At 41.9% G+C, this 15361-nt stretch overlaps 1 protein-coding gene across 1 annotated transcript in view; it reads left to right on the top strand.

Annotated features, from left to right (window-relative positions):
• The window catches only part of usp43a (ubiquitin specific peptidase 43a), a 119804-nt gene extending 110927 nt beyond the window's left edge, over positions 1 to 8877 (top strand). The window contains exons 15-16 of the mRNA XM_020654153.3: positions 2611 to 2772; positions 2885 to 8877. Coding sequence (XP_020509809.2) covers positions 2611 to 2772; positions 2885 to 4056 — 1334 coding nt within the window. The 3' untranslated portion in view covers positions 4057 to 8877. The remainder of the gene's footprint in view (positions 1 to 2610; positions 2773 to 2884) is intronic.
• Positions 8878 to 15361: the final 6484 nt, after the last annotated feature.

Raw genomic sequence — 15361 nt, 5'->3', positions numbered from 1 at the left:
TCCATGCACAAGGGTGTGTAAGTGTGTTCAGGAAGTTCTATAACATAGAACTGTATACAAATGTACAGCTGAATACCTCCCCTGAAGCGAAGCCAAAAGATTTAGAGCTCCTCCCTGCTGAGTGGCTGCAGTAGAGGTCATTGACCCCGCCTCCTCCATGTTAACAGACGGGACATGGGTCAATCTAGAAAATCAAAAAACAAATCAAACGCATGTTTCTTAAAGCTGCCTTTGTCTTGATGGTTATTATCAGGTTTAATCCAATTTAGCCTAGCTGTTAGTGGGAGAACCCCCTACAGAGGCCTAAACCCGCGGCCCGGGTTTGAATCCCACCTGTGGCTCCTTCCCTGCATGTCGTTCTCTCTTTGCCTAATTTCCATCTCTATCTGCTGTCCTGTCTCTCAAATAAAGGCACAAAGAGTCCAAAAAAATACATCTTTAAAATTTGATTACATACATTCCCCAATCTTTTTTTGGTGCTTCCCTATTATGTAAAGAAGAACCTGCAGACTACAAATGCAAACTTTGTTTCCCGAACCTTTAAGCACAATTTTCAATAAGGCTACATTAAAAAAGTACTAATGCTAATTTGAATCGTTATAAAACCAAATGAGGTTTAAATCATTTCAGCTTCATTCCAGATTTTAAAGTTTTTTCCATGAATGCACGAGTGATAAAGGATTTGAATATTTCCTCCGCTACTGCTGATCAGATCAGGTGAACACAGTGCAAACTCAAAGGTCAGCAGACTGAAATCGAGGATATGCAATGTAGGGATACAGTAATAGGATTTGAGCCATGTACAAGTGGGACAGAAATGATGAGTGGATGAGTTTTAGGGACTTGGTCTGGTGACAGGTTGCTGAGCAGAGAGGGAAGGCAGGGCTAAGTCAAGTGGAGAGTCCTGGCAGAGAAAAAGACAATGAGCCGAGCCAATCTGGATCAGAATCAGGGGGAATATATTTGAGCAATGTGGAGATACAGGGAAGGACTAGAATGATAGGGCAGGGGAGACCAGAGAAGCAGGTTTGCAGTGAGAGGCGGCTCAAGATGAGGAACAGGTCAATGAATAATAAAAAGAAATTAAGCGATGGAAAACGCTGCGGTAACTTGTCCACTCCTCAGATAACCAGGACGGCGATTAAACAGCACAACGCATCAACTGTGTTGCATCATTATGAGTTTCTGTTTTCCCCAACTAAGTACATGAGCATTACAAACAACTCCTGTAGTAAATTACATGTCTTAAAGATTTTTTGATCCAGCAGATGTCGCCCTTGAGCACCAGCATGAAACCAAAACAACTCGCGCTGCATTGTTCTGTTAGCATGCTAATGCTAGCGATCTTTATTATGCTGGTATCGTCACACTGCATGTAAATTTACCTGAAATGAGCGTGATCTAGAAACACAGTTAAGCAGTGAGTACAGTATGTTATTCTTCTTTTCTCTAGTCCCTCAATTAAACTTTTATACACGAGGGGAGGAGTCAGCCGGCCGTCCCGACGATGTAAACAAACTGAAGATAGGACTCTGAAAACTCTGAAAACATCACAGACAGTGGGACTCGGGTGTTACACCCATTGTAGACAGTCATGACTCACAGAGTTATTTTCAGAGGATCGCATATAAAGCCTTTAAGTAGTGTTTCTCATATGAGCTTTGACAATGTTGAACATGTAGCACATGCTCAGCATTGATGTGTGTGTGAGGTAAGGTAAGGTCACTTATTGGTACCTGTAGGTAAGTTTGGTTTGCAGTAAGAGAGTCAGCATCCTTTTACACAAAAATGACACAAACGACAGCACAGGGGAAAGCATGTAATTTCTGTGTTGTGTGAGTTGGACAAAAGAACACACAGAGAGCGTTCATTTCGGGACTCTACCTTTAGCCTTTGAAGACTACAGACTACAGTTACTGATTGTTGTCACACAACAAACAGCTGACAACTGAACAATGTTCTGTACTCTTGCTCCTTCACCCCTCTCTCTATTCAGACCATCACAATCACAAACACACCGAGGGGGGGAGAAAGGAAACACAAAGGAAGTAATTGGGGGCACGGCTGTGTCTGCAACAGTGTGGGAATTCCAGATGCTATTACACTCTGTTTGTGTTTACACAATTATACAAACTGTTTTTTGGGGGGGTTTTAAATTACACAGCAGTGTTCATGTTGTGTTCATTAACTGGGTCCTTATTTGAGAATGTTAATGCTTGTACACACCAGAGTCTGTTTGTTTGCAGGAGTTTGGAGTTTTGGACAAAGCATTTTGTTATTGCCCATAAGTAAAAGAAATTCCTTCAAGAGATAGCACATGAGTCAGCATTTGATGGAACTGAAAACCAATTTAAAATACAGATGAAGCTCAGGGATGTGGAGGTTAAAAAGAAGAGGAGAGCTTGCCAGACCTCTCTCTCCCATTCCTCTTCTGTGCTTGAGGCTAAAAGCTTGAGGCTACACTTGCATACTGAAAAGTAAAAAAAAATACAAGTTGAGTCCGTTAAGTTGCAAGTTGCATCATTTTTTGTTTTCAACTGTCCACTTGTTTCCTATCCTCTTCCTGACCCCCCCCCCCCCCCCCCCCCATTTGCTCTGTGTCTCTCACAGGATCCACAAGTTCTTCAATGTCAGACCACTGGCTAATCCGGCTCACAGGGGACAGCAAAAGAGGCAGTCTGGTCTCTCGTTCCTCGACCACATGCCCATCTTCCTTGCCTGACTCGCCTGAGTCTCCGGTCTTCCTTGATGATGGTGCAAAAGAGGAAAAAGGTAAATGCCATTGTTGAATCAGTTTAATATCTATTTTCAGTCTCTTTTTCTTGGTGAAAGTCTTGCATTTAAATGAAACACTTATTGCATTTTCCCTCTACTTAATTGCCAGGGGGTTTTGAGACCCGGCCATTTGTCAGAGGTCTTCAGGGACGCAGCGTCAGTATGAGAGCCCCCAGCAAAACCAAGGACACCCTGAGCAAAATGCTTCCCCTGCGCTGGTCCTTCGGTTCAAAAGACAAACGGAAACCCAACCCAGTGCCTCTAACTGTCCAAGATCCTGCGCCCGTGGAGCTGGTACAGTACTTGGAATCTGGCCGACGGCCAAAGTGCACAAAGGATCCAATCACCACTTTGATGGGTGAATCACGCAGCATGAAGGAAGCTGCTGAGAGCCGGAGCGCAACCAATGCACGATCTCCCAGTATTGGGGGCATGAGTTGTGTGGGTAAGGCGGAAGATGAGCTGGCCCCCGAGTCCCCTCAGGTCCCAGAGGGCCAAAGGAGATCGTCGGGTAAGACGGGCAGTTTGAGACGCGCCAAAGGTAGCCAATCGAGAGATGACGGTGCCGCCAGTATTAGCAGTAGCTTTAGCAGTAACACCCTCACCAGGAGAAAGGATGCCTGGAAACAGAGTTCCTCCAAAGCCTCCCAGGACCCCGAGACCAAAAAGAGTTCTAGTGCTGGTGTTAAGCCCAGCTACAGCACCCCAATCCTAAATGATGGGACCCTCAGAAGGCAAAAAGGTGACAAGGCTGACAGGGAACACCACGATGCATATGAAGGGAACTCTAAGACCAAGAAAGGAGAAGGGCCCAAGAGTTTACCCCATGAGGGACTGCTGTCATTCCTCAAAGGGAACTTCATGAAGAAGGATAGGGACTCGAGGAAGTCCAAGGAGGAAGATTCACGAGTCGAAGAAGCAGGCCGGAGCAGAACCCTCCCTAGACCGCCTCTCTCCAACGGAGCAGCGGGGCGAGTAACCGGGGTCGACGGAGGCAAGTCCAATGGAGCCGGCCGTTTGGCCGACGATCTGGCAAATGGGAAATTGCACGCACGGACCTCGGCCGACATCAAGCGCTCGCAGAGCTCCTCCAACATCCCCAACAAAGCGGAGCAGAGCGTGCGCAGGACGGCGTCTTTGCACCGCAACGGGATGTCGACAAACCCGGCGCCGTCGCGCAGCCTCACAACGGACAAACCGTCTTATGGTACCCTACAGAGGACTCGATATAGCACAACCTCGCTGGGACGCAAAAAGAAAGTCCCTGAGTCAAGCTTCTGACGCAAACTGATCAATTAAATATATCCACACACACACACACACACACACACACACACACACACACACACAAAGCCTTTTATCTGTCGTAAAGTGACTGACGTCCAATCACAGAGATCAAAGCAATAGAGCGCCACTCACAAGTAGTATGCCTTTCGATAATATGAACCTTTTGCATCAAGGAGAAAATGAAGAGTCCTTTACTGCTGGAATATAGAGACCAGGATGATATGTGACATTCATCAGAGTTAAAAAAGATACATTTTTATTCTGTTTTTGTTTTTAATGACAAGTGCCTGAGCAACGAATATGCAGTCTAGACCAATGAGTTTGTTTGTCGAGCCAGCGAAAGTGAGTAATTCCAAACCCCGTACATGCACGTATTTACAAGGTGTCTTATTACTGTAGCGTGAGTGATAGATTTATAACAGTTGTTTGCTTACAATCAAGACCCAGTGATTGTGTTTCATTTATAAGAATGTAAGGTGTTGATGTGATTAACGGTGGGGCTTTGAAGGCTGTGGTTTTTGGGGGTGACCATCCATTTTTTGTCCATCTTGAATCATTTGCTTTATGTTCATTGAGAGTACAGGGTGGTTTTTCATAAAGCTATGATTTGTACCCACCTGACCCTGACTGCAGTTGTTGTTTATTGGGGTTTTAAAGGTATAATGGAAGTTCGACTAACATGATGGGAATGTGAGGTTATCTGCAGAATCTTCTTCCTGTCTCTAAAACCTTGATTGGCAAAAACAGTGAATCCCTACTGGGAACAGTGAGCTGACAGTGGCAGGGGCTAGACTTGTGGGGCTGGGGTGACCCAATGGGGGTACTGTCAGTGGTGATTCTAGACTCCATAAGGACCCCAGGCTAAAATACATGGGGGACCCCTCCAACCAGCGGTGGTTGCAGATGCTTACTCATCTTCCTCTTTTTTGTTTTCACTCGCTGATAGAAAATTCCTCTTAATTTCCCTTTGGTGACTTTCATTGACAAACTTTGGTTTCCACAGAAAGAATGCATGGGACACGGTCAGATGGGGCCCTCTTTGGGAGGTTTTCTACTGTCATTGCAAAATTTGCAACTGCTTTGGTTTAAAGTTGGTCGGCAATCCTCCACAAAACAAGAGGTGCACATTTATTTTCCTAACCCTAAATTTAAAAAATGGAAATACAAAATACTTGAATATATTTCCTTCTTATGAATGCATTCGCTGTGTGTGATTGAGAAGTATAATTTCACAGGGACAGTTTGTTTCCATTTAAAAGCAGGCAGATTACCCTTTCACCGCCCGATGGCGAGTCATGACAGCAGTTTGCATTAAGCAGCTCGATGCTGCATCCTCCACATACACTGAAACGTTATGGATTTCTTCACTTTGTTATCTGGGCGGGAAAGCATGGAAAATTAACGTCACAATGTAAAACAATTAACTTCCTGTTTGGGAACAAAGAGATGAGTAATTGTCCTTTTAGTTGTGACTCAGTAAATGTATGCTTAAAAAAAAGGAAGTATGTTTTGTGTTCAGTTTTGGATTCTTTGAGATTCACTAATTTAACTGGCTTCATAAATCTTACTTCCTCGTCAGCTTAAAGTTAGAAGTTATGAATGAAGGATTGCTTTGCACTTTGTCACAGCTCGGAGTACAACTGTAAATGTTCTTGTGGTGTCCTCATGAAGTTAATTTATACTCATGCAAACATATTGTGTGTGTTTGTCTTTTCTGTTTTTGTGCATATTTTCACCCTTTCAGCAATTTTCCCATTTTTTAACATTCAATCAATCATTTGTAACTCAGTTATTGTTTGTCTGCAGTGGCTTCAGTCACTTCTTCAGCACATATCCAAGATATTCTCCCGCTGCCTTTCATTCTGTCAGGTCATGATTTATCCAAATTGAATAAATACAGACATTCAGGTTTGATTATATTTTTCAAAAGTGCAGCAAGAAAACTCTGCATGAATATAAATTAACAAACACGAGGTCAAACAAAAAAAAAAGAATTTTGTCCCACTCTATTTCTTGATGCCTCTTTTTGATCAGACACAATTTCAAAATGTGAAGCAGCATCACAGTCGCCCTTCAAAGATTTCTTATTATTATGATTGATTATGATGTTCAGTCTGCAAGGATACAAATCAAACAGATGAAGACAACTGTGTGACAGACGCAGATCATCAGTATGAAGGTCACTCAACAAGCCTGTGGCACATGTTGTTCTTTATTTCAGAAGACATTTAGGGATCGAGACCGAGTCAAGACCAAGACCGAGGCAGGGCGAGACCGGGGGTTAAAAATCAAATAATGAATGAATTGAAGTTATTTGTTCTTTTATAAAGAGGCGTTTTCCTCTTTAATCAGAGTGATGACGTTGAAAAATAGCCTTTCAGTGGTGGTCTTGACCAGTCCTGATTTAAAATCTGGAGTCCGCCCAGTCTGAGAACAAGACAAGACTGAGTAAAAATGTTTTTGATTCCGAGACGAGACCTTCAAAAAGTGGTCTTTAGAACCGATTTATAGAACGACAACACTTCGAGAAGAAAAGCATGTTGCAGAAAAAGCCTGTTCTTTCCACTGAGTGATTCATTTAAAGGAATCCTGTAATGTGCAGCATTTTAAAGATCTCCCTCTCTCTGTCTCCCCCCTCTCTCTCTCTCCCTCACTCTCTCTTTCTCTCTCTCTCTCACCCTCTTTCTCGCTCTCTCACCCTCTCTCTTTCTTTCTCTCTCTCAATCTCTCACACTCTCTTTCTCTCTCTCTTTTTCTGTCTCTCACTCTCTCTCTCTCTGCTCCACCATTGTAATCAGATACCCCTTTTGCCCTCAGCTTCATTTGTATCCCAGTGTGTAACCTTTGGATTCTCTTGAGGCACCTGAGATTTCCCTAATCTCTGCACAGTTTTAAACATTGCTGACATCTGATTTCTCTGTTCTCATCATCGCCTCGAGGTTTAGTAATTATTTTCTCTGCAGGCGTTAGTTCAAAGGGGAACTCATTCATCATAAATCTGACATTCAAGCTTTTATTTATTTTTTAATTTTCTTAATTAAAGCATCCTCTTTAATAATCTCTTTCTTTAGATCATTATATTTCTGCACTGTAACCCCTCTTTAAAAAAGCAGAAGTAGATCTGATGACTCAAACACAGCCTCGTTAATTAACTAGACTTTTTATAACCAGTGACTAAGCAGTTAGAATCGTGTTATTTCTAAAGGGTTGTTCTTCTGTGCAACTCTCTGACACATTACTTCTTAAGACTGTTTATAAAACCTTCAGTGAGTGCATGCAGAGCGGAACACTGAAAGAAAGGCAAAGCAGCTTCTGAACTTCATAAGAACTAATATAAAAATAACGCACAATTTCCATTTGTGAATACCATCAAAATTAACACGCTGATTAATCCCGCTCTGACATATACAATATTAAACTGATTACACAACTGTTCACAGCAAGTTTTAGACATCTGCCCCGACACTCAGAGAAGTGCTCGGATGCATCCAGTGCAGCTCCAGCTCTCGGCCTGTTGTTAGTTTGACTGAAAGTTAGACTGAGACAGCATTTCCAACATGGCAGCTGCTGCCTATGAGCCTCCGGAGCCCCCTGCTGTGACAGATGTTTGAGGTCACTCAGACCTCAAACATTAATATTTACAGTCTATGATCCAGTGGCAGCTGGTTAATAAAGAGGGAGCTAAGGCCCCGCCCGAATACTCCCCACAAAGAAAAGGGCAGACCTTCACTGAATATGATTTTTAGTTTATTTAGTTTGAAATGTACATGTACATTTTTGAAAGAGCAACATGCATATTAAGTGAGTAGAGTATATATTCTGCGATAAAAATTTAGACTTAAAACATTCTACTTCTCCCAACTGGGCTGCAAGATGACCATAAGCCTACAGGAGGGGTAAAAGCAGAGGGGGGTGTTGAGCCCTCTGGAGATGTCGTGGGTCCATCAGGGCGGAGGGTGCCCACCTGGTGACCCCAATTAAGTGATAACCCCTACCCACCTTTCAAGACTTAATTAAGTACAGATTACTGTATAAGGGATTGTAACATCAAGTCCTATGAGCTCCTCTGAGTCCAGGGAGAGGGAGCGTCTGTGTGGCTGCAAGCACCACACTGTTGTCTTTTTTTTATTGTAAAACGATCATTTAGGATCAGAACAACTCGACTATTGAGTTTGTTATTTAGCCCTCCCTCCCTCCTTCCCTCCTTCCCTCCATCCTCAACATGATCTTTTACATCTTTTCAGCAAACAAAACCGAATAGACTTAATTTTGCTCGTTTTCAAGGACGATTCAAATTCAAGATTCCAATTAATTTGAGGGATAATTAGAGAAAGGCTGTGTTGAAGGGATCACGAGGTCTGAGTTCTGTTTTAAATTCAGAACTTTGTTTTTCTTTGGAGGCTCAGTTCACTCGCTGCCACACAATGTTTACTCTGCCAAACTGAGCACCTCTGTGTAAACACGATGTTTGTGAAACGACGGCTGCAGATGTATTTATATGCAATTTTTCTACATTTTATAAACAAGAAATATGGATATTTTTGGGATCTATACATGGACATTTGTGTGTTTGTGTGTGTGTGTGTGTGTGTCTGCGTAAGAGACAGAGTAAGAGAAGGCTAATCATTAGCATTGTTGACATTCAACCTGTGCAGTATGCCGATGCGGAAATACGATGCAAATTGAACTCACCTGACATGTTTTCCACGTGTGATTTCACTGTCAAACTAAAGTTCCTGCATGGTCTGTCTTTTGTACATGATGCTATATTGTTTAATTTTTCAATGCAATAAATAAAAAGGTTATTATTTATGACTTTGGCCTTCAGTCTTTACCTCTTTGCTCCATTATTTAGAAAATATAGACCAAGAAAATAATAGACAGAGAAGTTCACTAACGCATGCAGCTCCCAAACATTTGAGCTCGGGAACCCCAAGCTACTGTGTGCTAAAGACTGGGGACCACCATGGTCATAGAAAATTGATAAAACAGACACACAGGTGATGTCTGTTTGTATGTTTATTCACAGGGAACAACAGACACCGAAATTGATGCATTTATTTTATTTTTTGGAAAGAAACATGAACATGTGAGGGCAAGACAGTACGAGTAAAATCATAAAGAAGAGGCACAGGTACAGTACATAATGCATACATTCTAATGAAAATAGAATAAATATTTATATATTTTCTCCAATATTCTTCTCCTTTTGAAGTCGCAGGACAAAAGTGATTTTCTCCATACCGCTGATGGAATTTACAACGTCTCTCAAGAGTCTCAAGGTGCGACGGTTCCTCTTAAGCCAACATTTAGTAATTACTATTAAAAAGATAGAAAATCTAAGTAAAGTACATGCTCTTTTTTACCGAGACCTTCAGGAATATTTCTGTGAAAGAGAGATCCAATGTGACACTCAAAGTCTCTGTGATTAACAGTCTCACATCTCTCCAAAGGACATTGTTGCATTTATGTGCAAACTTACTTTTAAAGGATTTTTTTCTCTTTCATTTGCGGTTGCTGCTTGCCATACTGCCGAGTATGGAGTATGGATCGTTACTTCCACCAACGATCCAGAGGAACCTAAGAGAGCTCAGAAATCTCCCAGAAAGAGATGTAGTTAGTAGCTGAGATCACAACAATCCTGTGAGTTCTGATGTGTTCATGTGAGGTTAATGCCGCTCCATCATTCTGGAGAATGCTGAGATGTGTGTGTGAGTAAAGGTGGACCCTATTACTTTTAGAAGAGGCTCATCTAAGATGTAGAGTTGAATGTTAATGAAGGGATTGATTGGTAATGAGGTACTTGTTGATAGCCCGCTGAGACAAAAGCCAGAGTCCGCTCAGCTCCTCTAATGGGGCTCAGCACAAGTTCAAGCAGGACGTCTTGTTTTTATTCTCTCACACATTCATTCTTTTTTTCTTCCTCTTCCTTTATCCCTATCTTTAAAAGCATGTTTTTTAAATAATGAGGGAGAGAAGTAAACAAGCCTTAAGTGTTTCTGATGAGACTCTTCAAATCAACAGGAAGTGGATTAGTGCAGTTGTTTCCTGCTCTGTCAGAAGTTTGTCCTCCAGCTTCTAAAAGAATATTTAGCTAGCAGGTCAACTCTAGGTTAACAACAAGTTATTTCTTCGATGGTGTTTGCAACCTCAGAAACACCTCAAGGTGTGCACATCCATCGAAAAGCTCCAAACTGCTGGAAGTTGTATCACTCTGCAGAAGGTATTATGAACAAGATACAGATGCTGACCAGACTAAAAAAAGCAAATAGTAAATGGACTTGAGCTTGTGTGTGTGTGTGTGTGTGTGTGTGTGTGTGTGTGTGTGTGTGTGTGTGTGTGTGTGTGTGTGTGTGTGTGTGTGTGTGTGTGTGTGTGTGGAAAGAGGGTTTAAACAAAGGGTTGATCAGACTCCACTTTTGTTTGAGGCCAATTTCTTTAGTTTGTCTACTGTAGAATTAGTGGGTGGCTGTGGAGCCTTATAACTCCACTCCACCTTTTAGAACCCCAAAGGCCTTATTTTTGTGTTTTATAAAGGTGCAATTTCCTTTTTGTTAGTTTCCCTGTCGTGACCGCTGTCCTTCAGATCGTGCGACCTGCAGAAACGTAACAATCCACATATCACATAAAACAGGAGACACTGTAGTTAAGATGTTCCTAAAGATGATGGGTTTTTATTTCCCCTGAGGGCTATCACATGCATCAATGATAGCAGCAGGAGGCCATTAAATACATAATTGTTGACTCTTCATTAAAGAGGACATATAATCCCCCTCCTCCACCTTTTCAAACAGTCCTCTGTGGTCTAAATGAAACATCTGTGCTGTGCTTTGGTCAAAATATAACATGAATCAAGCACCAGAGGAGGTTTGTGACCCTGTATAAACCAGCTCTCTCAGAACGCTCCGTTTTGGTGTGTGTGTCTCTTTAAATGCAATGAGCCCCCCCCCCCCCGAGTTTTCCTGGTAGACATCACTCCTCTGTAGCGAGAATAAAAATGGCCGACCTGTGCAAAAGTTTTGTGTGTATGGACGCTATACATGCTATACGTTGATAGCGTCCATACACATTTTGTGTGTATGGACGCTATCAACAACGAACCGGAAGGAAGTGGACGTTCGGTTTGCGGCTCTTAAAACGGGTTACATCAGACCCTAGACATCAAACTAAGCTCCTACGCAATAAATAATGATTTCTGTTACATTTTTATGGATGTCTTTCATTACAACCAAATGTAATAAAACGATTGGAACAGATCGATGCATATTAGCAACATTAGAAACTATAAAATGTAACAATAGCTCCAATGAGTGTTGTGTTGGAATCATCACATGGCTTTGTTAATTACATAAACATCCACCACCTCATTAACATTTACCAACAACATCTAGCTGTGGGAGTGTCACCCACCTGGGGGAGGGGTTACTGCCCTTTGTGATGTCCTGAAGGGAAAATCTCCAAGTGGCTTGTTTGAGCACACATTTTCTGTGGAGCAGGCAGAAGACGCAGAGGATGGCTAGAGACACATATTAGTGTTAGGAAAACATGACTAAGTGTATTTTTTTGCACATTATGTGATCTTTAACCTTTCAGAGGCTACATTGTCAGTGGAAGGTTCATGTCCCAGTTGTGCAACAATTGCAAGACGTATGCATGCTCACAAACATTTCAATACCCACTCACTCTCCCACATGTGCCCACTGTTATCTGATCTGCAGAGCATGATGGACCTAAAAGACTGAATGTGAAACATACTTCGATATCTCAGCACCTGTGGGTCAATTGATAGTTCCATGAATATTAACTTTAGCAGCACTCGTACATCCCTGAGGGTGGGTCAACAGGGCAAATAATTTCATGCCCTCTTGACCCATACACCCTTAATTACTTCCTGATGTCTTCTCTTTCTGCTTTGTTTTTGTTTTTTCTGATAAGTGACGCAGAGAAATGACAGAGGATATACTTTGTGCATATTTGAGCATGTCTTAAGGGCTGAATATCTAAAGTTTGGTCGGTCAGTATGCGCAGTGTTTTATTCAAATAAAACATGAGTGCAGGAAGAAGGGGCTGCATCCCCCTCTGTAAATCATGTTTCCCCCTATTTGTGGCATACGTAGATGAAGTACACCGACATGTGTGTGATCCCTGTCATGAGTTTCTGATTACATCTGTGTCTATTGAGTCTCTGTGTTCCTTCCCTCTTGTTGTCAGTGTGTCACAGTACATTACCAGAACCCTTCTAACATGTGTTATGCTTCCTCGTTGCTCCTTGTGGATTCTTGTTGGAATACTGGAATAGTAAGCTTTTTGCTTTTCTATTTTGATCTTTTGTTTGATTCAATTTGTTTGGATCTGCATTTGGGTTCCCCTCCTTCTTTTTCCTAAACCTGACAATCCCTTTTTCTCTTCTCTCAGTTGTCTGTAACATGTTTCCAATATCTCCTGCAGAGTGATACAACCTCGCAGCTTTTCCATTCGTCTCCATCTTTTCACACATACTGAGGTGTTTGAAAGAGGTTTACAACACTACCAAAACAAATCAAAGATGTGTGACAATCCTGTCAGACGGGGCAGGATAATTAGATGTCTCCCTACATTATTGAGTAGTGAATTATTATTCTTTTAATCATTTTAGAACAACTTCTGAGGTCAGACAGACCTTCAGCACAAATAAAATATGTCCAGCTCTTTTTCTTTTCTTGAATTGATGAGTCTGAGGAGACAGGAGCTGACGCAAACCTCCCCCCCAAAACAAACCATCGGTTCTCCATTGCCGCTCCCACCCTCTGAAACTCACTCCCAAAAAACATCAGCTTCGAGAGCAAGCGAGCCGTCTGTATTTGTGTAAATGAATGTTTGTCTGTTAAGTGATGCTGTTTTGTATGCTTGTGGTAGGAGCCCCCTCAAAAATGAGATGTGATGTATCTCGAGGAGCAATCCTTTAATAAATTCAAATTTAAACCTTTCATTTCCAAAATAGCGCAGCCTGAAGTAGATAAGTTCTTAAGCTGTCAGCTTTTACACTGTGGTCTTCCAAGGGTAATTTTGGGTGATAGATTCCTGTGGGCATTTTTCATCTGATGCTTCCTGGATTAGCTCCTCTTAAACTGTTGGATGTTGACTTCATCTGCATATATTTCTTCATCTTCTGGGTCTGGACTTAGATCTGTCCGCTGAGGAATACGTTTTTTTTTTCCGACAGTGCTGACGTCCGGTTGATGATCAGTGGTTGCACCTACAAAAAAAAGCTGTTCCAAAAAGTACTTCTGTGAGTCTGCTAGCTGCTGCAGAGACAACAAAGGGATCCTGAGTTTATTATGCTGTCAGCAAACAGCTTAGGTGTTAGTACGTATTTTCATGGATTCATCTTGATAATTTTGTGGACATATCTTTAAATTGTGTCAACCATCTCACATAAATTCTACTTCTGAGTCTGTGAAGCGTTAACCTTATATAGGAAGCACCTAAGTAGTAGCAGATCTGTATATAGATAGGAGCCAACTATATGTTGTCAGCAACTGTTTGCTAGACAGAGAGTCTACATCTGTTACGTATACAAATCAGTGACATGTCATCTTTATTGTTTTATAGTGATGTACCCAAATGGAAAGGAATTTGTGGGCTGTACCTTCTAGCAGAATATAAGCAACACTGTGTGATGAAGATTTTGCCATTTTGCCATTTTGCCCATGATGGCCACTTTGCCAATGATTGTCAATGATTGTGAGATCTTGGTCAGCATGGGTCAGCGATGGTCTGCACTTTGTCAGCCATGTGTGTTGTGTTTCTGTATTGTCTGACCATGGCTGAATAAATCTAAAGCTGATCCACAGTCTGTTTCACGATTTCATAATTGTCCATCTCATACAGAAATAACCCCCACCTAACATTAGGTCAACCTAAATTATTGCCTCAGAGGATCTGCTCTGTCTAGTCTACATAAACTCATTAAAAGTTCTGTGTGGGCTTTTCGGTTGTAAATCTTTTGAATCAAATCTTTTTATTTCTGACGAGCACATTTAGAACAAGGTTAAATATTAGAAAGAGACTGAGCCAAATTTTCCTCAATGCACAAAATTGTTGCAACTCAACATGTCATTCAAGGCTCAACAACCGTACAAATACTTCCTCTCTCATACTAAGGGAGCACTCCCACTAGGCCCAGTTGTCCCGGAATGTGTTTAATGACTAGTGGCTGAAGTTGCATTGAGCTTTTCCTCACAGTCCCATCAAGGAGTGGCTCCAGACGTTTTGACTGGGGATCTGACTTAAAAAAAAAACTTAAATGTTTGCATGACTTAAAGGCAGGGTTGGTAATTTTTGAATAAACTAGCATGAGTAGCATTCCCTCAGTGCCCCCTCTGCACCCCACCCCCCTCTCCTCTGTGCTCCCGCAAAAGCCACGCCCCCTCACATACATACACGTTGCTCCAGAAGCGGACCTCAGCTCATCGCTTTGAGTGTGGGCTGGAGCACGCATGAGGTAGAGAACGAGCAGGGAGACAGGGAGGCGCCTGATTGGTTCATCAGATTGGTACCTCGTGGCAGACATTGGTTGAAGTTTTTACAGACTTACAAACTGATACAGATGACGGATTTTTTTGGTTTCTTTCTCAGAGAACATGAGTTATTAATTTCTGTCAGGACCTAAAGACAATTTCAACCAAAATCTTAAAAAGTGGATCTGTAGGAAAGTTTCAACCCTGCCTTTAAAGTCAAAATACCTTTTAAAATGTATTTCCATTTATCTTTGGTGGAGTCCACACACATGGCGCCCATTTTTAAACAAAACCAATGTAGTTCAGCGTCCTGAGCGCTAAAACGCCCTCGGAATCAGCTTTTTCATGTCGCTGCATTTACAGCGCTCTCAGTTGAAAATAGTTCAACTTTTGTCACTGCACTTCTTCCTCATCGACCAATCAGCGTCAAGAAATATCAGCGTTGCCAACAACAATGGTGGTGCATTTCTCTCCCTCCCGGACAGAGTGGAGAGTTCAATTATTTTCTGAATTACATTCTGAATGTACAATAGATAGTGAGCAGGAGCTTGCTTGAAGCTTTTTTATGTTCTCCTTCCTCACCTTTTCACCTGTCTTCAGAAATAGATCCATCCATTGACCTGTAGCGGCTAAAGTAAGAAAAGTAAAGGTGGAACAATCTGAATAGGTTGAACAGGTCATTCAACTGAAGCTAACCTGCTAGCCTCCTTTAAATTCAAGATTAGTTTGGGGGGTAGAAGCCAGAGAGGATGTGATTGGTACTTTCTAGTCTCTCCAATGAATTCTAGTGAAAAACAACA

Source organism: Labrus bergylta, chromosome 1 (assembly GCF_963930695.1).
Source record: "Labrus bergylta chromosome 1, fLabBer1.1, whole genome shotgun sequence".
Taxonomy (NCBI): domain Eukaryota; kingdom Metazoa; phylum Chordata; class Actinopteri; order Labriformes; family Labridae; genus Labrus; species Labrus bergylta.
Note: the sequence above shows the minus strand (reverse complement) of the source record. Positions and strands in the feature narration are given on the sequence as shown.